Source organism: Populus alba, chromosome 10 (genome assembly GCF_005239225.2).
Source record: "Populus alba chromosome 10, ASM523922v2, whole genome shotgun sequence".
Classification (NCBI taxonomy): Eukaryota; Viridiplantae; Streptophyta; class Magnoliopsida; order Malpighiales; family Salicaceae; genus Populus; species Populus alba.
This window is the reverse complement of record NC_133293.1, coordinates 11,269,010-11,292,264: the sequence shown is the minus strand read 5'-3', so window position 1 is coordinate 11,292,264 and position 23,255 is coordinate 11,269,010. Positions and strand designations below refer to the sequence as shown.

General features: G+C 34.1%; 2 protein-coding genes across 2 annotated transcripts; one reads left to right on the top strand and one right to left on the bottom strand.

Moving 5' to 3' along the window:
* The first annotated feature begins 324 nt into the window (after nt 1–324).
* LOC118046539 (uncharacterized) lies at nt 325–1,851 on the top strand. Its single transcript, XM_035055483.2, has 3 exons — nt 325–730; nt 880–1,043; nt 1,439–1,851. The coding sequence occupies exons 1-3, from the start codon at nt 463–465 to the stop codon at nt 1,547–1,549; spliced, it is 543 nt and encodes a 180-aa protein (XP_034911374.1). The 5' UTR covers nt 325–462; the 3' UTR covers nt 1,550–1,851.
* Nucleotides 1,852–12,771: 10,920 nt separating this feature from the next.
* On the bottom strand, nt 12,772–16,320 carry LOC118046540 (cyclin-D1-1). Its single transcript, XM_035055484.2, has 6 exons — nt 15,684–16,320; nt 15,379–15,465; nt 14,618–14,716; nt 14,322–14,523; nt 14,078–14,208; nt 12,772–13,961 (listed from the first exon to the last, which is right to left on the bottom strand). Exons 1-6 carry the CDS (start codon nt 15,924–15,926, stop codon nt 13,740–13,742), a joined length of 984 nt encoding a protein of 327 aa, XP_034911375.1. The 5' UTR covers nt 15,927–16,320; the 3' UTR covers nt 12,772–13,739.
* Nucleotides 16,321–23,255: the final 6,935 nt, after the last annotated feature.

Below are 23,255 nucleotides of genomic sequence, written 5' to 3'. Positions count from 1 at the left end.
TTAGAGATGTTTGAGTATCAATCTCTATTCTTTTGATTTGTAATTTGTAGGTTTTTGTTTTGTATTCCATTTCATCCTTTAATCTATTTCTTTTGTCTTTTTCTTTATCAAATTCAATCTTGGTTCTCTCTCTCTCTTTTTTTTTTTAAATTTGGTTTTTATTTTTTGAGTAGTTTCTTCTTTTAATTCTTTGTAAATTTTTTATTTTTTTATTTAGATCTTCAATCCAAAATTATCCATCCTTTTTTTTAAAATTTAATTTTTTTTAATTGTTATTTCATGGTTTTTCTAACAAGATAAAGCACAAGTCACGTAGCAAGTAACTATTTGTAGGGTGATGGGAGCTGTATAGAAAGAGACTTATGCTTACTTCACCTCCTTCCTTCTATCTTGCTCTTCCTTATCTTCCTTAATCTTTTTCTTAACTTCATTCACTCACTCCCAACTAGAGAGAACAGAGAGATGGGGAATTGTCAAACCATAGATGCTGCAGCGTTGGTTATACAGCACCCAAGTGGGAAGATAGAGAGGTTATATTGCCCTGTTAGTGTTAGTGAGGTGATGAGAATGAACCCTGGTCATTATGTTTCTTTGATTATTCCATTGCCTGTTTCCGGGGATCAAGAAAACCAAGAGCACGTCAAAACCGTGCAGTTCACCCGTGTTAAGCTTCTCCGGCCGAGCAACACTCTTGCACTCGGTCATGCTTATCGACTTGTTACTACTCAAGGTTAGAATCTATATAGCTAGAATGCTGCTGCTTGTGATTATTGACCAGTCCTTCAACTCTCCATCTATGATGCTTCTTCTGATTAACCAAGATCTGTCGTATATGGGTATAAAAATCTGATTAATTTTCATTTTCCGACGTGGTTGTAGAAGTTATGAAGGTGCTACAGGCAAAGAAGTACGCAAAATTGAAGGGACAGCAGCAGCCAGAATCGGTTGACAAGAACAAGTCACAGCTGCAGGTAGCACCAGAGAAGAAGCAAAGTACAGATTGCGAGGCAAGAAAGAAGTCTAACATGGAGAAGGATTACAAGGTATCTCTCTCACTCTCACCTGCTCTTGGTCTCTCTCAATACCTCTCTCAAATCAAGTTTATTTTTGCAGCAAGAAATTTTTCAAATTATCGAATAATATAATCTTGCTTTAAGAACATCATTATTACTGAGTGAAATTGTTTTCGCTTGTGTTTCTCATTTCTCTTTTCCAAACCAAATACCAACTGATGTTCAGATAAAATGCACAAATTAGGAAACAAAGGGCCAAAGCAGAGTATGAAGATAGGAGTAGCTATATGTTTGCCCGTAATTTTGGTACTAGTTGTGTAAGATTAAGAACACCTAATAAGCAAGAAATTAAAGATAGTTGATTGCATAATGTTTCAGCAGTATTCATAAATACTGACCACTCTAATGATGCTGTGATAATTCAGGTGTCCAAACATGAAAGACATCGACACAGGACGCCATCAATTAACTCTGCCTCCCTAAGGTCAAAGTCATGGCGCCCCTCTTTACAGAGTATCTCTGAAGCTGGGAGCTGATGGTATTTCAAATTGCAACCTGCCCTGTAGCCAATAAAAAGTGCAATAGATTGCTTCCATCATTTACAGATTTTGGCCATATATGGACAGATGCACACCATGTATTCAGTATTTTCTTATACACAGCAAAATAGAGTCACTCAACCAATGGAGGTGGGCGGTCATCTGTACCATTGTCAACTAGAGCTCCTAGCAGAAAAAATATTTTCAAGTAATAATCTCCCTGTATAGCTACAAAAGAAGCAATGGATCTGATAATTGTTTACAATTATAGTTTATGTTGCCTCCATATTCTCTGCCTTTATGGTCGATGACTGGGAACAGAAATGCAAAGACAACAAGGAAAAATATCTTAAAATTAAAAAAAAAAAAAAAAATCGATTTGGTAGGTTTGAGTTCCTGACTTCTCAATCCTGATAATCATAGTTTTGAGCCCATAATAGAGATGCCCTTGCAGCCGAAGGAGCTCCAGGAAAAAAGGTTTCCTCGAGAGAAACCCAACTCATCTGTGAATGGCTCCACCATTAAAGTCTCAGATCCTCCATAGTCCTTCTGCAAGAAGTCACTAAATATCTGGTTCCAACACTACAAGCTAGTCAGCATTAACATAACATGTGAATCTTCTGCTTTTTACTTGTAGCATCAAACAATCTGGCAGCATATAGAGACATTGGGCCAAACAAGCACAGTACGTTGGAATCAATCGGTGGAAGTTGTCACCATAATATTCCTGGTTGTCAGGTCGGATATTTCGCGTGGGAGTCGATTATTAAAATGTTATCGAGTCAAGCAAATGCAAGGCTCCTATATAATCAGAAAAAGAAAAGGATGTTTGACTATGTTTGAAGAAAGGAGTACTTCGAGAAACCATTAATGAAAGGAATTAGGAGTTGATGAAATTAAGCAAGTTGTATGGCCCAAAAGAAATAGAAAATGGCTTAAATGATTATGATCAACAATAGCTAAGGCTTTAACTCCATTGTTAGACATCACTCTCTCCATCAGCCTAGTAAAAAGATCTGCAATGCAAAATATAAAAGAAAGATACAAAAGTTGCCTTTTCCTCGCCACTGCACCCATGCCATTGTAACAGCATGCAGTTGTTCTTTTGCATCATTTCCCAAACTCAAAGACGTTCGTCTTGTTCATTTTCAATAACAGAGTCTGGCATTTCTTTCAGATATCATGTAAGTGCTCCAAGATTAGAATTGTTCCTTTTTCGAAAATCTATACAAGATAGAAAATTTAACTATAAATATCTGTCAACTATAATGTTTTAAATTTGACACCCAAAACACCAGACAAGAGAAGGGGGGCTACTTTAAGCTGGTGAGGGATCACGGCATTTAACCATGAAGCTCTACCGTGCATGAGAGCAACATAACCCTGATGGTTTACATATCTCTCTGTAACTAGTTTTTGTTGGGTTCTTCAATGTTATATACGCAATGAAAACAATAATAAAAATCTTAAAATTCTGTTAAACAAATTTAAAATTATTTAGGAGTTTATTTCTGAAAATTCAATCTTTTTAGATTTTAAATAATTCTTTAAAGGTTAAGTTGTCATAAATCACAAGTTATTAAATTATTTGGTCTCCAACAATAACCCACACAAACTGTTAGAAAATAATATAAATCATATTCTGAAACCTCATCTAAAAGCTTAAATTATTGGGTTAAAATGATTATTTGACATGGTATCATAACCTTGATGACCTAATGGTCACGAGTTTAAATCTCATTACCCTTATTTATTTGATAGAAATCAAGCATAAGGTAATGTAGGTTTGTGTAAGTTTCAAGCCCAGAGGGCTTGTGTGTTAGAAAATAATATAAATCATATCCTGAAACCTTATCTAAAAGCTTAAGTTATTGGGTTGAGATAGTTATTTGGCACAAACTACCCGTGAAACCTTATCTAAAAGCTTAAGTTATTGGGTTGAGATAGTTATTTGGCACAAACTACCCGTGAGAAATCTCCTAAATTCCTATTTAAAAGGGAGGGGTTACTATGTCTACAGTGCTAACTCTAATTCTGTATTTTTGTAGTTTTTCTGTCTATCCAATAACAACTTCTAAATAAGAGGCATAACTTACTATTTTATAGTGGAATATAAAAAAACCCTATAAATTGAATAAAATATGATTTTTTTTCTCTGAATAATATCCATATATTAATTCAATATAAATTTAGAAATTAATTCAATTAAGTCCTTACTTGATTTTTCTACGTCTAGAAATATAATCTTTGTATTAATTATATTTTAGTTTTTAATTTCTTAAAATATATTTTAATCAAGTCATGTTTAATTAAATTATTTCAATTTAGTTTATGACTAATGATTCTTAATGTATAGTAACCCATTAGGTTTCTAATACATTGACCTAAATATAAATATAAATATAAAATTAAAATTAAAATTAATTTAATTTATTATTAATTCAATTATAAATTAATTTATATTTAAAAATCAATTCCATCCTCTAAAAACTAAACAACGTGTCATGATACTAGATATTAGAAAAGTTACTAGCGGCACATCTTCGGTGGACACAATCAAAGAATAAAATCTCAGAAAATCATGAGGAAACAGCTAACATGCAATTAAATCCTTAGGGTTCATTGTGCTCTGGAGTGCAACGAATCGAGTGGACATTCTCTATACATGATTTTCGTTTAGGTGCGAGAATGTTGGCACTAAATGAATGCTAGTTTAGGTGCTCTCTTTTAATGCTAATGAATGAGGATACTGTCACCAACATAAATGCAGCATGTTTTCTACTTTAATGCAAGGATGGTGACAAAGAACCAGGGCCTCCGGTGTCGTTGAAGTAGCTAGCTTCACTAACTTGGCCATTCTACCCGAATATGATGTGTTCAAATTTCGTTTACATGTCCTATTTTCCTTTAATTAATTGCAATCGACTAAGTACAGGTATGTCTGAAACTGAAAGAACTAGCTCAGGCAAGAAAGTTTGAGCTCCGAGCAAATATGAATTTGCTGCTCGTCCTCGATCGGACAGGTAGTTGAATAGCTGTCTCGTAAAATCTTCCCCTCCTGTAATAAGCAAACAAAGGGGATGTTATCATGTTACTGCTACCTGCTAACGGATAGTACGAATTCGGGAAACGTGGGAGTGTTTCTTTTCTTGAGACAGAGAGGGACTGTGTGTCTGGGAGGAGCACAGGAGGAGGAGTTTTCCGTTTGCATTGCAGGCCGGTAACCTGGTGGCTGGTGATACGTTTACAGGGAATCTGTAGGGACTACGGACACAACTTATCTCCAGATTAGTATGATATTGTCCACTTTGGGCCTAAGCCCTCATGGATTTGCTCTTGGGCTATACCCCAAAAGACCTCATACCAATGGAGATATTTGTCCATCTTTATATATCCTTGATCCTCCTTATTTCTAGCCAATGTGGGACTTTGGTTGCATACCCAACAGAATCTTCATGGATTATGGAATAGCGGACCATTTGATTTGGATTGGATAAGAATAAGAGAACTTTATTTATAACAATGCGTAATCTTGTAGCCCACAAATGCTCCATTTTATAAGCCCACATGAAGAATAATGGGACTCTCAAGCTCAATGGATCCTTTTCTCTCGTCTGCATAGACGCTGCAATGTGCTCGCTTTCTATCAACACTCTCTCCTCCTCCAGTGAACTAGCAAGATTCTCCGTCAAACAAGTGGGATTTAAAATAAACATAAAATTAACATAGTAATTTAAAAATCTTACTATCTTAATTTTTATCTCAGTATTTATTAAATATTACTATTCTCAAGAACGACAAGATTATTATCGCCATCTAGAAAAACATAATTAAATATATAGCGCCAAGCACGACATATCATGAAAAATAAAAACCATCTGGTCAAGTTCGCTTCTTCCTTCCTCTCCTCTCTTTCAATTGAGAAATAAGAACGAAAAACAGAGTCTTTCAGGTCTACTGCTTCAAATTCATCAAGCTGAGTACTGCTTCCTCAAAGAAAAGAGGAACTTCCTAAAGAGAACGGTTTAAGGATTTTAACATAACTGAAACTATATGTCTTTCTCTTACAGCTTTCCATTACCATGATTTTAACTAAATAAGAATCCTCAACAGTCATCATAAACCAGGTCTTAATAGGAGAGGGAAGGAAGATGCCTGGTTTGCTTGCTTGCTTGCTCTTGAGATAACATGTTATTTGTAATAAGAAGATGTCATGGTACAGAAATGCGATAATAATTATGTATCACATTTCTAAATTATGATATTTAAAAATATACTATTTCATTAAAACTTCTTATTTTTATGTCAATTCACCATTTCTTTTTAATTTTTATGCTAATTGCCCGATTTTTGCAGAGAAGTGCGACTCTTTTAGGAGACAGTATGAAAATTACTTTCTTACCTATCTAAAGTATGGATAAGAATATAGCTTGTTTAATCAAGTTGCTGGGAGAATATTTTTATCTTTTAGCACAGAGGTAAAAAAAAAAAAATAACACGGTGCTCAAAGAATTGTTGAGGTGAAAGATATTTACCTTTTGGTTTCGATAGTAGGATTGGCTTTCATGTATAAATATTAAATTGATTTTTAAGATTTTTAAGCAAGGCATCCATATCTAAACTGATATATTCATAAGAAAAATAATTCTTTTATGATTTCTTAGTTTTAAAAATAGGATCAAACCCACTCCATCATCAAATCAAATTAAACGTTAAAGGATGTTGTGGGTTACTTACTATTCAACTTTGCTAACCTCTTCACTTTTTTGATGGTTAACATTGTACCTTTCTTACATACAAAAATACTCACGACTCTTTCTTATAATAAAAACACAGATAAGGGATCTGTTGTCATGTCATTAATTTGGAATATATATAGTATGTATGTATTTTTTTTAACTTAAAAAGTCACGCACATTCTCTATTCTATAGTGTTTTTTTTTTTTTAATAATATTGATTGTTTCCTTTACTTTTTTTACATCGAGACATGTGGAAACTTCCAGGACAACGAAAATCAGCCCTTACGAGGGTGTAAAAACATCACATAAACATTTTAATTTAAAAAGGTTAACATATAAAATGAGATTATAAAATATAATTTATATTATTTTATAATATATTTTTTAAAACTTGGAACTTATACAAGTTACACAAACTGATAATTTATATTATTTTTTAGAGTATCATCTTAAATGAAATACACTTAAGGTTAGTAAAATAAAATTATTTTTATATTTAATTTTTATAAAATAAAATAAAATTAATAAAATTTAAATTTATAATTATTTAATCAATAAAATTTTAATACTATATTAATAAATCCATCTCAACTAAAAAAATTTAAGATACTAAATATTCATCCTAGAATATAATTTATGTCATTTTTAAACATTAAACATCTAAATATTGTATAGAAAGGAGACACGCCCAATGTGAACAGTCTCGTCAAAAAGGGTGTTCGGTAAACAAAAACACGCCCTTTTCAAGATAATGTGAACAGTTTACTTTTATTTGCATCAACAAGGAGTGATCGAAACCCAAGAATAGCTTTTTGCTTAGTACACACATCTTTTGCTTTTTTCCTTTTTAATTATGTGATTATCAAATATATAAGCTCGAGAGAATGAAGTTCGTTCGTCTTTCCCTCATTGCTTTTTCTTTAGTTTTCCCTTCTTGTCCTAAAGTTTGAAAAATAATGTGACTGTGCGTTGTTGATGTGGAATGCACTAGAATGGATCGTATTGCAGTAGGAGGAGATGCTCTTGTCCCTTTATGATTTTTGTTTATTGCACGTGAATTAATTGGACATTAATTAGCTCACAATGAAGTATCTCATGAATGCCACGAAGATGCATGTTTATCATCTTTTAGGAATGTAATTACTTTTTATTTAGACGCATTTTGTTATTGCAATCTGTCTTCTGATGGAGTGTCTGTAAGACATTGAAATCTTACTTGGCTATAATCCTGCCGCTCTCCGTTTCCTTAAGCAAGATTTATGTACATATAAAAACACTGAGGTGAGAGAATATATATATATATATATAAAATTTTACAACTATGATCTTGATGGGATGATCGTGCAAACGAGGTGTTCCATGATGATTTCAAAAGAAACTTCTTAGCTTGTATCTGCGTCTTTTTTTGGATCAGGGGTCTAGTGTTAGTACCTGATATTTGTTAAAAATTAGAATCCATTTTAAAAATGAAATCTTTGTATCCACTCCTAAATCACATCTAACACAAAGCTTGCTTTCCAGCTTTATTAATTAAGTTATACCAGGATTTGGGTCTGCATTTTAAACACCATCATTTTGTTTGGGCTGTCTACTAGTTTGTAGGTAAGGTGCTTGAAATAATGTCTTATTTCTCTTTACGCCCCCACTTATTAAATGGTGTATAATCATGTTTGTTCACTTGTTCTTGCCTAACAGCTACCAGTATTTCTCTATTGTAGCAGAGATGAAATGAGACAATTCCATGCAATACTATTAGTATTGATCTATTTTATTAACATGTGGAGTTCCTAGAGCTCTCGATAAGCTTCTGTATTGAGCAAGTTTTAAGCACGGTAAAACTTAATTATAGGACATTGAAAACTTAAAAATTAGGTTTATATATGTTGATAAAAGGAACTCAGAAACCCAAGTTAAGACTGATACTTTTGTTCCTGTAAAAAAAATAAACTTTGTTAGTGGTGCAGTTATGGAAGAATAGAGTCCGAAAAGAAAAAACAAAAAAATTAGTATTGCTGAGAAACAATCTTTTTTTATTATTGTTATTTTATTAACATGCATGTGTGTCAAAAAATGCCTTCCCTTCCCTCGACATATAAGTTTAAAAATACACTGCTTAGGGAATTAAGAATTAAAAACACACTAACCTAGGAAAAAAAACCTACTAATGTGATCTTCTTTGTTAATGTCTGGTAATCTATCTAGCAGCAGCAGCAGCAGGTGGAAGCAATTTCTTAACAAAGCTTCCTCCTGTCGTTTTTTACTGTATGTCTTCGGTGTTTTCTCTTTCCTTGTTTTGAAAAAACAAGCTGCAGAGGACATCGAGGCTTTCGGCTAAACAGAAATGTCTTTTTTGCATCGATCAGCCAAACATGTATCCTCCTCTCTTTTTCTACTACGCTGACACAAGCCCCGAATAAATTCATGCCATATTTGGAAGTCTTGGCATTCTTTTTCTTGAAATTACCAGTCGGCTTTCCCTTTAGGCCCGATAGAGCTGGCTAGTTTGGCTCGCATGTCTGCCTTGCAACATCAATTTCTTACGCGAAGAGACAGCCAGCTTTATTGGTTGCTTTTGATAATTGTTATGTATAATACTGCTATAAAGTGTAAAACTAAGCTTAATTAATAAGCTATATTAATCTATGTATTTATACACATGTCTTCATAAAGGAGTATATTGTACACGCTTGGATTAGTCGATCGAGGGGGGTGGTCAGTATATACTGGTGGTGCTGTTGAACATGTTGATTGAACAGAACAGAAGAGAAGACACTTTTGTCTCCACTCTTTACATGGAGGTCCGAGCACTATCACAAAGGCAATAAAGGGCAACGCGGCATCCGTGCAAGACGCTCCCTCGAGAGTAGTGGTCGCTCCCATCCTTCCCTTTCAGTTTCTTTTCATGGCATCCAAAGAAGGTAACGTGAGTTGTAAAGCCAAAGCACGCCCTCCTTTTTTTTATTTAGCCTCTCCATTATAATTAAGTAATATTCAACTATAGAATCATGAGCTAGCTATCAGGGCTTGCTACTTGCGATAATACTCTACGTACAGGAGTAGCATTACTGATAATGGTATCGTTGCCGATGGAGTTGAACACATAATTTGTTATGAAAGTAGTAGTATATTGAAGTTTCATTAATTGGAAAACAGGAGGGAATACTTGATTGGAACCTGCGTAAGCGTATAGTACTTGTCCTGATTAGGTCAGAAATATTTTACTGCTATTAGAGACAAAATGTGAATTTTTCCAGGTGCAAGGTGGTATGATATTTCATATCCGATATTACTTTCTTCGTAGCTTTTCTTTTTTAACAAGTGCATGACACAGGATGGCGACTTTTGAGTTCTGAGTACCCTGTGGACTCGAGAGGGGTGCTGTCCTGCCTTGGGCACAAAATCACAAAAACTATATCTGAAAAATATTGTGTGCATCATTCCATCTTCTGAACTCTTTAGTTCCCGATGGGCCTCTCATCCTTTTACAGCAACCCCACGAGGCACTGTGTTACAACTAAAATCATCTTTAAAAGCTGAATTCTAGGGTCCTCCATTTTTGTCATGCCCGCAGAATAAAGTTAAAATTTCTCCAAGAAAAGGTGGAGGTAAAGAGTAGGATTCTGCTCCCTACACTCCCATAAGCCCACCTTTGATCACTGGGAGGAATAAAGAACTTTAGGGGTTTATACTTGGGATTCCTCACTTTAAACACCATTTTGTTTAGAAAAAAAGGAAGAAAAAGAAAAGTGGGTGGGGAATGAGATAAGAGAATGAACAATGGTGCTATGGCTATGGGGACCTCAAGGGCAACTCTCATGCATATTGGATCAAACGAGGTAGCCGTTGGCCGTTGGCTACGTGCTCCTATAGAAACCCCATTTTAGATCTAGCTATTCGGGTTAGATATGCCGTCCTCTAATTGGTCTATTAATTAAAGCGTGCTCGCAGCTCATGATTATTACTAGTTATCACTGCAATTGATAGCATTCATTCATTCATTATTATTATTATTATTATTTGGGTAGAAATGGCTTTCATTCTATATATTGATATACGCTATTATAGGTGAGTTATGATAGCTACAATTTAATAAGAAATCAACAAACCGAAATTCACACGGCATAAAATATATGGCTGATGATTCAGTATTTTTTTTAATCGGCAATTTCTCATACAACATGAAAAAATCTAAACCATTAACAGGGTCATAACTTAAGCGAAGATGGAATTTACGAATTATGATGCCTAATATATTTAGCTTTGGTCGCATGATAAATTCAGTATGAATCTCATAAATTGTTAAATCCACATATTATATTTGAGTTTGATCATATGGTGAATTCAAATAAACATAAATATGATGAGTTGCTAACAAAAGTTATTTAACTTTGTAAAAAATTCAGAATTTTTACTCACATTCATACTTTAATTTTTAAAGCATTTATTATATTAAAATAAAAATAAACACCTTGTTCTTGAAATTTAAGGTTTTTATTTTTATTTAATTATAATTTATTATTTAAAAGTCATTCACTTTATTATTGGAGTTGGAGGGTCCCTAAACCTTATAAAAAAAATTATTTTGCAAGTATCATAATATATTTCTTGGGTTATAAAAAAATTAATATAAAAACACAATTAACCACTATCTAAACATTAAATAATTTTATTTTTTTAGCATATCAGAATCGAGGGTAATGGTGGTAGAACTGCTACCTAAACCCAATTTTTTATAAGTTCAACTTTTTTTATATCGAATAAAGAAGCCCGAAAGTCACCATCTTCCCCCAATTTTGCTGGTGGCATACCCGCGTGTAAATCACACTCTAGGGCACCTAATATCAGCCACTTATTACTGTGCGTGTGTATCATGTTTTTATTTTAAGAGAAGATTTAAAAAAGTTTTTAGCTATTTAAATCTATATATAAAGAAGGTAGTTTCCTCAATTAAATTACAGCTAGGAAAATTGAAATGATGGCATGATAATTAAAATAAATTATCCAATATACAATCTTGAAATTAAGCCTGTAAGTATGTTATATATATATATATATATATATATATATATAATATATATATATATATATATATATGTTTGTGTCATTGCGTTCCACGGACCACAGCTTGTCATAGTGCTTGTCTATTTGATCAATCAGTGCTTCTGTCACTTATCATCCTCGGCGTCTTCTTACTGTTAAAATAATAATTATCATCCGTTGGTTCCCAAACCAGACCTTCAGGAGGCCGGGAGGATTAAGAGATGCATTTTTTATCGGTAACATCCAAATCTTCGTGGCTCCCGCCAAGCTGGTCTAATGAGGAAACGCCACGTTACATAAATTGGTTAGTGAGCCACTGCAATGCATCCTAGCGTTCCCCAAGTTGATTCCGACAAGCACCATGGCTAGCTTCTGGGATCCACGTCGGTGGAGCGAACTATATTTAAGGCCTTGAGAAAATATATATTTTTTTTTTCTTCTATGAACTGATTTTTCCTCGGTGTCGTTCACTCGAATATCTCAAGCCATTGAACTCCGATTTCATACCAATCGGGTGGTCCTAATTACCTGCCCGTGATCGGAGGCATAAATGGTGCTTGCTCCGATGTAATTCCAAAAGGAACCGTCGAGATTGTACCGACTAAGAATTGTTAACATGCGTGCTGCTAGCTATCTTAACCTCTTTGTGGTCCAATATTAAAGCAGAGATTTGATGTGAATGTGTGAGATTTTATGAGATGGATGCTTCATCGATCCATGATATGGATCTCACAAATATTTGATGAGATGAAAAGCTATCGTGATAAATGTGGGTATCCCCTATATTGCATGGCTACCTTTCAAAATAAACAAGGGATCAGGGCCATGGTGCATGCTGTAATATATCACTACATGCAAAAGATAATATATATACCTTGTGTCGGAGATCTAGGGCTAAATGACAACCCTTCTCGTGGGCGTTTTCTATTTGTATTGACGTGCAGAAGCTGCAAGTATGTTTAAAGGAAAAGGAGCTTTTGAGGTCTTCGCCTTTTTCCCAACGTATCTGATCACCACTACGCAAGCACACTCAAACTTGTACGTACCGTCTTGTGTATATACTTCAACATCATGCCCTAGCTAATTAGCTTGCAATTTAATTCTTAATTAATTACGATCGAGTAATAATTTGAATGGTCAATAAATCGGGTGGGCATAACACCAGAAACATCTAGTTGCAAAATAGCCATGAATCAGTCACAGGATGCACTGTGTAATAGATAAAGATTAAGGAGTCATATTCATGACAGAGATCGATTTTATTACTCGCGGGACCGATCCATCGCTGTGCTTGGCCCTCTAGTGCACTGGGTAGTGGCCTCACTAAATTCCTTGCCTGCTCTTAAAAGTTCTTGTACAGCAATAAAAACAAATCAGAAAGCTACAAAGTTACTATTGCCAATCACATGCCATGCACAGAGAGTAGAGAGGAATATATATAAAAAAAACTAAGAATTGGATTATTATATTGATCAAAATCGGATACAGACACGCACGAAAGGCCCCAGAGACCTTTTGTATTGTCAAGCCTAAACTTAGGCCCCGAGAGAGGGTTTTTTCTCCTCTCCTCTGGAAAAAAAAATTAAACAAACAAAAAAGTTACAAACGTGTAACCACCGCAGGCGTGGACAAAGTCTATATGGTATGTTAGGCCAAGGTGGATCAAGAAGCAATTCCCGCCAAAAAAGCACAGATACACACTTGTGTGGTGTGCACCTAGCTAGCTAGAGCACAGGCACACAAACCACTCTCTCAGAGTCTATAAACAATCAACATGCGTTGGAAGGTCAAGTTATCCCGTTCTACACCATGCCGTCAAAAGAAACGCCCACATATCTCGGTGTAGCAATCACGGTGGCCGGAATGAGAAGCTCTGCCTACATCCCCTCCCATGACCGGGAGCTCAAATTTCAAAGTTGAATCCCTTGTCTTGCCAGCCCATTTCATTTTTCTTTGCCTCCTTTTCCTCCGAGCCTAATACTAGGGTCCCGCCATCTCCCTCCCATCCATTCAACAATCAATGCTGAGATTGAAATTCGGCACCCCACTTCTTTCACACTTGATGACTCCACTATATGCAACTATTGAACACAAGGTTCCTTTTTTTTCCTTCTTTCGTCACACAAATATTTAATGTGACAAATTCCCTTCCCTTGGGAATCTGCAATGCCATTCATAATGAATGGCAAAATCCCACTGAAAAAATAAAAAAAATAAAAATCTTCAAAGTTCAAACCAAACTCTCTCATGCATACGTATATACTAGATATTTTCTCTACTAATCTAATCACTCGAGTCAATTCTCTCTCCAAATCCTCGAAGAAAATATTTGAGGATACTAGATAAGTTGGGCCACTTTGTTTTATTCCCCCCACTTTTAATCTCTTGTTTTTATTGCTCTCTCCCTTCACTCGGAATTTCCTTTGTCATCATGTACCCAAAAGCAGTTATTTAATTTTCTCCTTTTATAAGATGATGTCGAAGAAGAGGATGATGAGTCGCTGCCACTGGACCTCGTTCTGGCCCGAACTGTTACTCGAAGTTGAGGCAGTAAGACCTTTGTGGAATTCCGCCGGTTATTGTCAAGCACGTGATCTTGCATTAGCCGGTAGCAGCTGATGATTTTGTCCTGCAATTTGATATGTTTTGGAGTTGGGATACTGATTTGTACTTAATAAAAAACTAGGGCTTGTCAAACCGCAATCATAATCATCAATTGCTTAGACTCATCATATTAATTCTTACTTTGCTTAGCCCATCACACCATGATTCAGCATGTTCAGGATTAAAGAGAGGCAAGTTTGGAATGTCATTGGCTGCACAAAGTATCGCTGCTGCAGCAATGCTTGATGGCCAATACTCGAGAAAGCTCGCCTCTGCTCACAACAAAAAGAAAAAAGAAAAAAAAGAGAGAGGCGATTATTCAGTGTATGCACGGAAACATATAAAATGTATTTGAGGTATGCATGCATGTATTTGTATTAATTACCTTTGATGTTTGATAAAATGATTTCCGTAGCCCTTGAAATCAGAAAGCCAATATATGCTCCTGTGGGATCGAGCTTGCATGCAAAGAAACCTGTAAAACTAAATGGTGTTATGGATCTTAGCCTCCAGTCTAAAACGCTGAGAACCAGGAGTTCCATCCTACGAATTGTTCTTGGTTCGAAGATGTATTTGGCACCCTCGACCTACAAACCAATATAATTCACATCGCTTAATCTAGGACTTAATTATACAGTCTCGCGAGTCGTAATTAAAGATTACTCGTATCACAGCAAATACCTGGAGATCCAATAGAGAAGGAACCAGAGGTTCCTCCATTTTAGCAGCTAGTGATAAGCAAGCAGCAGATAAGAGTTGCCATGGCCACCCGTCTGTTTGCTGCAATGATATAGTAAAAGCACCCATAAAAAATTACCATCATCGTCCATAAAGCATTAATAATCATCGTTCAAGAAATATTAATTATAAAAAAAATGATGATAATGATGATGATAAATGTTTAATTATTATCCAACCGTTAATTTTATTTATAGCGTTATACTTTATGATTGCATTTTAAAAGCATTACACGTGTTTCAAGTAGGGACAGAGTGTGATAAAGTCTAAAACAGAATAATGTATAGAGTCCAAAACTTTATAAGAGCATTATAAAGTATAGAAACAAAGTTATGCACTGTACAGATAGTTTAATTACAATTAATGGAAAAATAATCCTTGACAATATGATAAATCACAATAATTGTTTGGTCGGTTCATGTTTCCAAAATGGGCTTAACACATGAAAGAATAAAAAATAAAATAAAATAAAAAACAACACAACTTCCTCACTCGCAATCGTAAATAACAGCACGGCATCTGTAATTTCTTACGTGAGGTACTTGCGTCCCCTTCATTGTTTGAAAAGTCAAATATATTATTTACCTTCAATCCTTCATAGTCAAAATCGTTTACTTTTAAGTCCCTCAATTTATCACATATATACATCTTTTATTTTTATATTACACCACTATTGCAAGTAACAAAGTTTAACGAGTAATTACCGGTAATCGGCGAGAATAGAGGAAGCGATCCAAATAGTTGACGGAGAGATACGCCGTTAATGGCTGGAATCCATGGTATGCTTGCACCTACGATTAAAAATAAATAGTTAATAGATGTTATGGAATTAATCTAACGTGCGCCGCCACTCCATCATTTAAATCAGTTCATCTAACGGTTGATAAATGACTAGTTACTCGAAATGATGAGCTCGACGGCACAGATCTCTTTAAAGCAGTTGGTAAATAGGATATGGTGTCATTATGGTAATAAAATATCATAAAAATCTAGAGTTTTTTTTTTTCACCTTGAGAATCCATGCAACAGATTCTTCTCGTGCGGAAGCATCGAGAGATTGAGATTGAAACCGAGACAAGTAATCGAAACCAGGCACGAAGTTCCTTTCATCTTCTATGAAACTAGCAATGGATGATTCTTCTACAAAGTCGTGAGATTCGAGGTCCGTCGAGCATCCCGGCGACTCGCCGGAGAATATATCGGAGGATTCCTCGCCGCAGAGAAGGTCTGATAAGCAATCCGAATAAGACATCGCAACCTTTGATGATAGTTTCTCATTATCTTCCCATCTCGCCGGAAATATGGCTGGAGATTCCACCCGTAAGCGATCGGGATGTTCTTGGTTGGCGAAGGGCTAAGCTAGCAAGGCTTTGAAAGTTGTACTGAGTAGAGACTAGAGAGATAGAGAAGTGATGTTAATTCATTGCTATTATAGCCATAAATATCAAGGATGCGAGTTTTTTATATATATAAATATATATATTTTTGGGAATGGAAGTCAATTAATGAAAGAAAGGGGGAAAGAAAAGAGAGTGTGGGAAGGGTGGGGTTATTGTTTTACAGGGAAGAATTGATTTTCCACTTCGAGACGGAAGCGAGGTGATGGAGAGCAGCCCTCATTCGGTGACATATGGTTTTATCATTGCTTACTTTCTGCATAGCTTCTACTCATTCCCGAAATCTAAATATATTATTTATATTCAAATTGATATAATTTTCTGCAAAAAAATATAATTTTTATTATAATATTTTTTTTAACAATATAAAGAATATTAACAAAATATAAAACATCGTTGGGAAATATTCACTGTGAATAAAAACATTATTCATCAAAATTATAATTTTGCTTTTCTCATAAAAATATTATTTAACTGATTATCAGGAACAATAAAATCTTTTCCCAAAGTCTTTTAATAATTATTAAATTAATTAGGATAAAGAACTTTTTTTTACATTTTAAAAGTATAATGAAACCATCAAAATATCATTAAAAACAAAACATTGTAAATTGATATATAGTGATATTTTTTGTATTTTCACATTGATCAGCGTGTGTAAGGTGCTTGTTTCTTTTAGACAGCGACTTCCATTGGTCAAACACCATCTTTCATGTGTCACGAGAAGCGCTTTTACCCGGATTATTTACAATGTAATAATAAAAGTTAATTTTTCAAAATTTTAAGACCAAACTTTGGATAAGCTTTGATTTTCAACTTCATCCTCTTTTTATTTTTTTGTGACTGCGCTTAGGTGGCAATGCAACATCAATGATTTTTTCCCCTTATTTTTTCTCTCTCCTCCTCTTAAAAAAATTTTCTCATCATGGAAAAATTCAGAGTCATCCTTTTATTTATTGAAATGTCAAGTTCAGTCCTTAATTTTTTATTTCTAGTTTTTGTTCCTAATACTTTTTAATATATATTTTTTTAATTTCAACATTCAATCTTAGTCTGTAAAATGTTATGTTTTTCGATTTGATCTTTTTTTTTCATTTTTGTCATTTTGTTAAATAGAAAATTTTTTATTTTAATTTTTATCATCGACTCATTATTTTTGATTGCTTTTTTTTGTTCATCTTGTTAAATTGATTTTTTTTTAATTTCATCATTTAATCAAGAATAAAATTTATTTTTTATTTTTTATTCTTAATTTTTAATTGTTATTTTTTTTTATGGATACTTTTGTAAAATTAAGTTTTTTTTTAAAAAAAATTCAGCCCTCATCATTCCTGATTGATTGAGAATTGAGTTTTATAATTTTTTCAAATTGAGGGCTTTTAATCTAGTGATCTGGATCACTAGTTTGAAAAATTAACACGAGCTAATATCATTTTTTTTTTTTTGTATTTTCCTCTAAGCTTTCATCAGTTGGCATTGTTTCTTTAAAATAGACTTTGTGATTTTTTTTATGTCGAGTTGTCTCTATCTCATATATAACCTAAACTGTGGATTTGACAAGTTAAGCCGAGTTGGCTTGACCCTTATTATTCTGATTATAAGTTTGTTATACTAACTCGGGTTAACTCGAGTTTTTTTGTTAGTTTTTTTAATCAATTTTATCATTTACTATTTAAGTGATTGAAAATTATGCTACATTGTTTGTCTTATTCTAGAAAAAAAATCTTAGAATATGGTGGTTAATTTTTTAACTTGATTTATCTATTATTGTTGCATATTTTTTTCTTATCTAATTAAAATAACTCAAATAGCTAAAAAAACATTAAACCAACTTACTTGAATAGTCCGTACTATGACCCAAATTGCTGAAAAAAATTCTCTGTAAAACACATTTGTTACACCTAAACATCATTTTTTATTAAAAAAAAACATTCTGATCCTGCAACCTAGCACCGCCCGCAACTAGTCAGTTACTAATAGGTCAAGCCACCATAAATGCCATTTATTGGCTTTGCTAGCAATTCGCAAGCAGTCGGAACGGCGTGTCCAGTTTTTGATAGTTCCACACCGAGTTACCGTTTGGATCTTCTTTATCAAATCCAGTAGTGCCATGTGGCAAATAATCTTGCACTCTTGCTTAAAATTATCTCGCCGGCGACAATTGTTTTTTAGGCTAACTGCTCAATATTTCTTTATATAACAATACAATTTTTAATTTATCTTTATATTTTTTATTAATTTATTTTTATCCTTACGTTTTAAGTCCTTAATAAAACCTTTTGGCAAGTTTTCAAGGTAAACTAGAAAAATCACATAATCTATGCATGAAATCATTCCAGTTACCTGTCTTATTCAAATATAAAATCACATGATCTTTTAAAATATAAAAAATAATATGTGCAAATCACATATATTCAAATGTAAAATCGAATCAATTAAAAATATAAAACCAAAGTTTATAATAGTATATAGGAAGATAAACACATTGTGATCATGACAAACGATCGTCTCATACTTGGTGTTTCAAAAGTGATAGATTACACCGAAGTCAACAAAAATTTTGGTTGGTTTGTCTCGATCAATAAATACCACAAATTAAGAGTTTGCTTAAATTAACACAATTGAAAATTGAAAAAATTACATTTTTTTTATTGCGTCAATAATTCTAGCACAATAACTTTTTTGGCTGTTGTTGTTGTGCCAGCGAGTTTGGCACAACCAATTTTTTTTTTTTTTTTTTCACAAGACCGACTGACTTACATTTTTTTTTGGCAATGAGTTTGACGCAACAATTTCTCCTCTTATTTTTGTTTTATTTTTATTTTGACACTTTAAACTGTTTTTTTTTTATTCATTTTTTTCTTGTTATCTTTTGTAATACCTTTTATTACTGATAAATTGGAATAATGAAAAACAAGTAAGGGTAACTTGGTAAAGTTACAGAAAGGAAGAGATATGGAAAGAAGGTAGGTTTCACAGTGGTTGAGGTCCTGCTGTCATGAAATCCATAGATATTGCTTGTATCAGAGTATGGTTTAATTTGCAGGAATGCTGAACAGATCGCCATGGACGAACTTATTAAGATAGTTGATTGATCTGCATAAGGGTGATGACCATAAGTCTATATTGCTAAATCTAAATATATATAACCTTAATTCACGATCAGGATCTTTAAGCTTTGTTTTGGATTGGCGTTTTCAAACCGTTGGTTTGAATTTAAAATCATGATTTAAAAAGCATCAAATTTCAACTTTATAGAAACCAGGGTTACAAAATAAATACCTATTTTTTACTCCACTGACTGTTTGCATACTCAACCACTATAACATCAAACAATCACCTTCTATCCCGACACTAGGGGTGTGCAAAACCGGTTCGGTTCGGTTTTTCCTCAAAAAAAACAACCAAACCGAAAAAAAAAAAAAAAAAAAAGAACACCCCGAAACCGAAACCGGACCGGCCCAAACACGGCAGGTTCCGAGTTCGGTCCGGTCCGGTTTTTTTAGCCAAAAAACCGGACAAACCTATAAGCATTTTTGGGCTTTTTTTGAACCTTTAATAGGCTTTTAATGGGCTTTTTAATGGGCTTCTAATAAATTTCTGGTGGGCTTACAATTAATTTTGCTAATATCTCATTTATACTAATCAATCCATACGTTTAAACCCCCCATAAAACAGTCAAACCTATGCAACCCCATTGCTCAGAAAGATGTAGATTCGACAGATAAGCACAGACCCATGATAGAACAAGAGAAACTACGATCTGGGTTGGAATCAGAAAGGACTAAAACTAAAACTCACTGGTTTTGACTTTTGAGAGGTTGAGCCGTTGAGGAAACGTCGGTCGCCGGTGGTCGGTCTAAGGAGAGTGGAGAGGAGAGGCGAGGGGGCGAGAGGGGACAGGGGGTGAGCCGGTGAGGGGAAGGGGCTTCTTTTAGCCGTGAGAGTGAGAAAGAGAATCAAAAGATTGAGAAAGTTTAATGTTCACTGTTTAGGGTTAGATTTAGACATTTAGTGGAGAGAACTCAGAGAAGAGAGCCAGAGAGCGGCGCAGCAGCGTGGAACAAAATTTTCTTATTTATATTAGGGCGGAGTACAGACCTTTTTTTTTTTTAAACCCGGGTCCGGTCCGGTCCGGTTACCCGGTTTTTGCACTGCAAAACCGAAAACGAACCGAACCGGGAATTTTTTCTATATAATCTAATCGGTTTATACTCGGTTTTATTATTCGGTTCGGTTTTTTTTCGGTTAATTTTTTGTCGGTTTTATTCGGTTTACTCGGTTTTTTCGGTTTTTTTTGCACACCCCTACCCGACACGCAGGCAGGGAGTTTTGGTTGCAGGAATGGTGTGGTGAGCCAGCGCGAACAGCGACAGTGGAGGACAGAGGAGTTTTCGTGAAAAGGAAATTCAACGAAGTACTCATATTTCAAACATGACAGCACACTTAGCAGTAATTATTGATTGGAGTCGATTGACCAGCATTTTACCCAAAGACCGAAGTTTAGGCTAAACAAGTTTATTTCATCTCACCTAGATGTGGTAACAGATGTCACTAGATATTGTTGCCGCGCCCGCACTCCACCACCAGCAAGGCAGAAAACTTTTTTGATGTACACAGATTGTTAGGGAAAAAAAAATCCAAGTCAGAGTCATTTGTTTCAATTAATAATTTAAATAATATAGAAAAACAACAATAAAAATAAATTAACTAATAAAAAATAACAATGAAAAAAAGAGATATAAACAAGTAGACTGGATTATTAAACAATCTAATATTCGGATTATCAAACAATCTAATGTTGTAGGGTGAAATTATATAAAAAACAAATTAAGAAAAAAAAAAAACCCTATTAAATTGAGTGAATTCAAAAATCATGTGACCATGAGCATAAAATTAAGATAACACCATGAAAATAAATATATAAATAAATTAAAATGATGAAATAAAAACAAATAAAATTCAAACAAAAAAAAGTAAACCCATATTAACCTTTGAGACTAGTAATTCTGGTCCATGACCAGAACTAACCTAATAGAAGACAAAATCGTAAAAAAATAACAAAGTAAAAAAAAAAGGATTAAAAATAAAAAAACATCATCTTAAAAAAAAAAAAAAAACAAGCGAAACCTCTTGAACTCACAGCTAGTGAAAATGCAAGACTTAAATTCAATTAAAAAATTCAATTATCACTAATTTAATTTTTGAATGATGAAATCATAAAAAAAGTACTAATAAAAAAAGCTTGCAAGAAAAAAAAAACAAAAGAACAAGTGTAAATTTGATAGAAAAAAATTAAAGAGAATAAATTTGAAAAAACAAAATAATTTAAAAGGTTATCACCAACAAAAAATAAATAAATAAAGGGTTTAGTAGTTAGCACAAAATTCAAGAATGATAAAGAAGAAAATAATTATCAAACAAACCAAAAATAAATAAAAAATAAAAAATCTGCAATAAAATTGTGAGTCGGGCTGTGATCTTAATGCGGGACTTAATAATGGATTCTATAAATTGGACAGAACCCCCAGTGAATGGGAAGATTCATAGACATGAAGATCAAAAAAGTATCATGCCTCTTTCAATTAAAACACCGATACCTAGCCATAATCATTTATGTAATGGCCGTTCCTGGCGTTGAAAAGTATCCAATAAGTATCCCATAAATGAGAGGAGAGTTTCCACTCTCCGATTCACTATCTTGCAAATTTCAGGAATTAAATAGGACTGGTTAAATGCATCCATCAATGGTGGTTTATCTGCTCTCCACCACTTTCCAGTCTCCAATTTCCCACTGGACTAGAACAGAAGAAAGGGGGAACTCAGGGCACTGCAAGTACCTTTTCCCGCTAAATCTTGTGGTTTTTATGTGCCATTGGTGGCCATCCTTGTCATTATATGTTGCTAGATATCCAATGTAAGATTTGGCTAAAGGAAAACTTATTCGCCAAAAGGATGTTGATCACATAATCTATGGCCATGCATGTGTAGATGTCAAGTTTGGGGGCTACCTCGCCTGGCTTTTACCTCGCCGAACCTCCTCCTGAAGTTTTTGCTGGATTTTTCCGGTGATGGAAAAGCTCATGGGCATGGCAATTGGCTCACATTAGGCCTTTCTATGCCCTCATTATTGCTCGATCCAATCAAGAAAACTTGATAGCACAGTAGCAACTAGCAACAGCATGATTTTGACACTTTTCTGCCAGTCAGAAATTGGAGGTGCAGGAAAACATTAAATGAAAAGTTTCAGGGCCTCCCGTGACGTTATAAGTCACGTCAGTACCAATCCCATGGTTTTTTGTGGCATAAAATGATGCAATTTTATTGTCTCCATGCTGGGGCTCATTTATGCACCGTGGACTCCTTCTCATCACCATTATATTCCTTGTTCCTTTTCCTCCCATATCTGTTAGGCAGTCGATTTAACTTCAATTGATTTATCATTCTATATTACCTTCAAGTTTCTATAAAATATTACCATTTTGTATTGCTCTCCATCCATGTACAAGTAAAACTTATAAATTATTATCACAACAGATTCTATAATCTTTTTTTTTTCTTCAAGTTTAATCCCCTCTCCATCACCAGCGTTGAACACATGACTGGAAACTTAGTCCTGTTAAATACATACCAGTTTTCAATTTCTCAAGGTTAAATAGAAAGCTTTACAACTTCCAAATTCTCTCTTTATTTCTTCCTTCCTGTTTCCTGGAATATGATTACCGAGACAATACAAGGCTCGATAAAGTAGTGGAGGTTTTATCTAGGAGAGAATTGAGAAGAGTTCAAAGTGTCATCATCGACAACTGCCCCTCGTGAATTGCCAATCATAACTTGTTTTTGTTCCCTCAATAATAAAATGTCTTGTATATATTACGAAAATATATAAGGTTCGGGGAAAATATTGTACTACTAAAAACAGATTAGTGAGAAATTGATGATTTTGTCTTTCACTAAATTAACCCAAAAGACTAAGCTCAAGGGAAAATGGTTTTTGCATGTAATTCATTTGTTATTTTTTTTTAAATGGGGTACAAAGGTATTTTTATAATTTTAAAATAATAAAATGCTTTCATCCCGCTTGAAAGCATAAATCAAATAATTGGTTGTTGGTGATATTTTTTAGATTTTATATTTTTAACATAGTAAAATTATTAACTTACCCCTGAAATGATATTTAATAT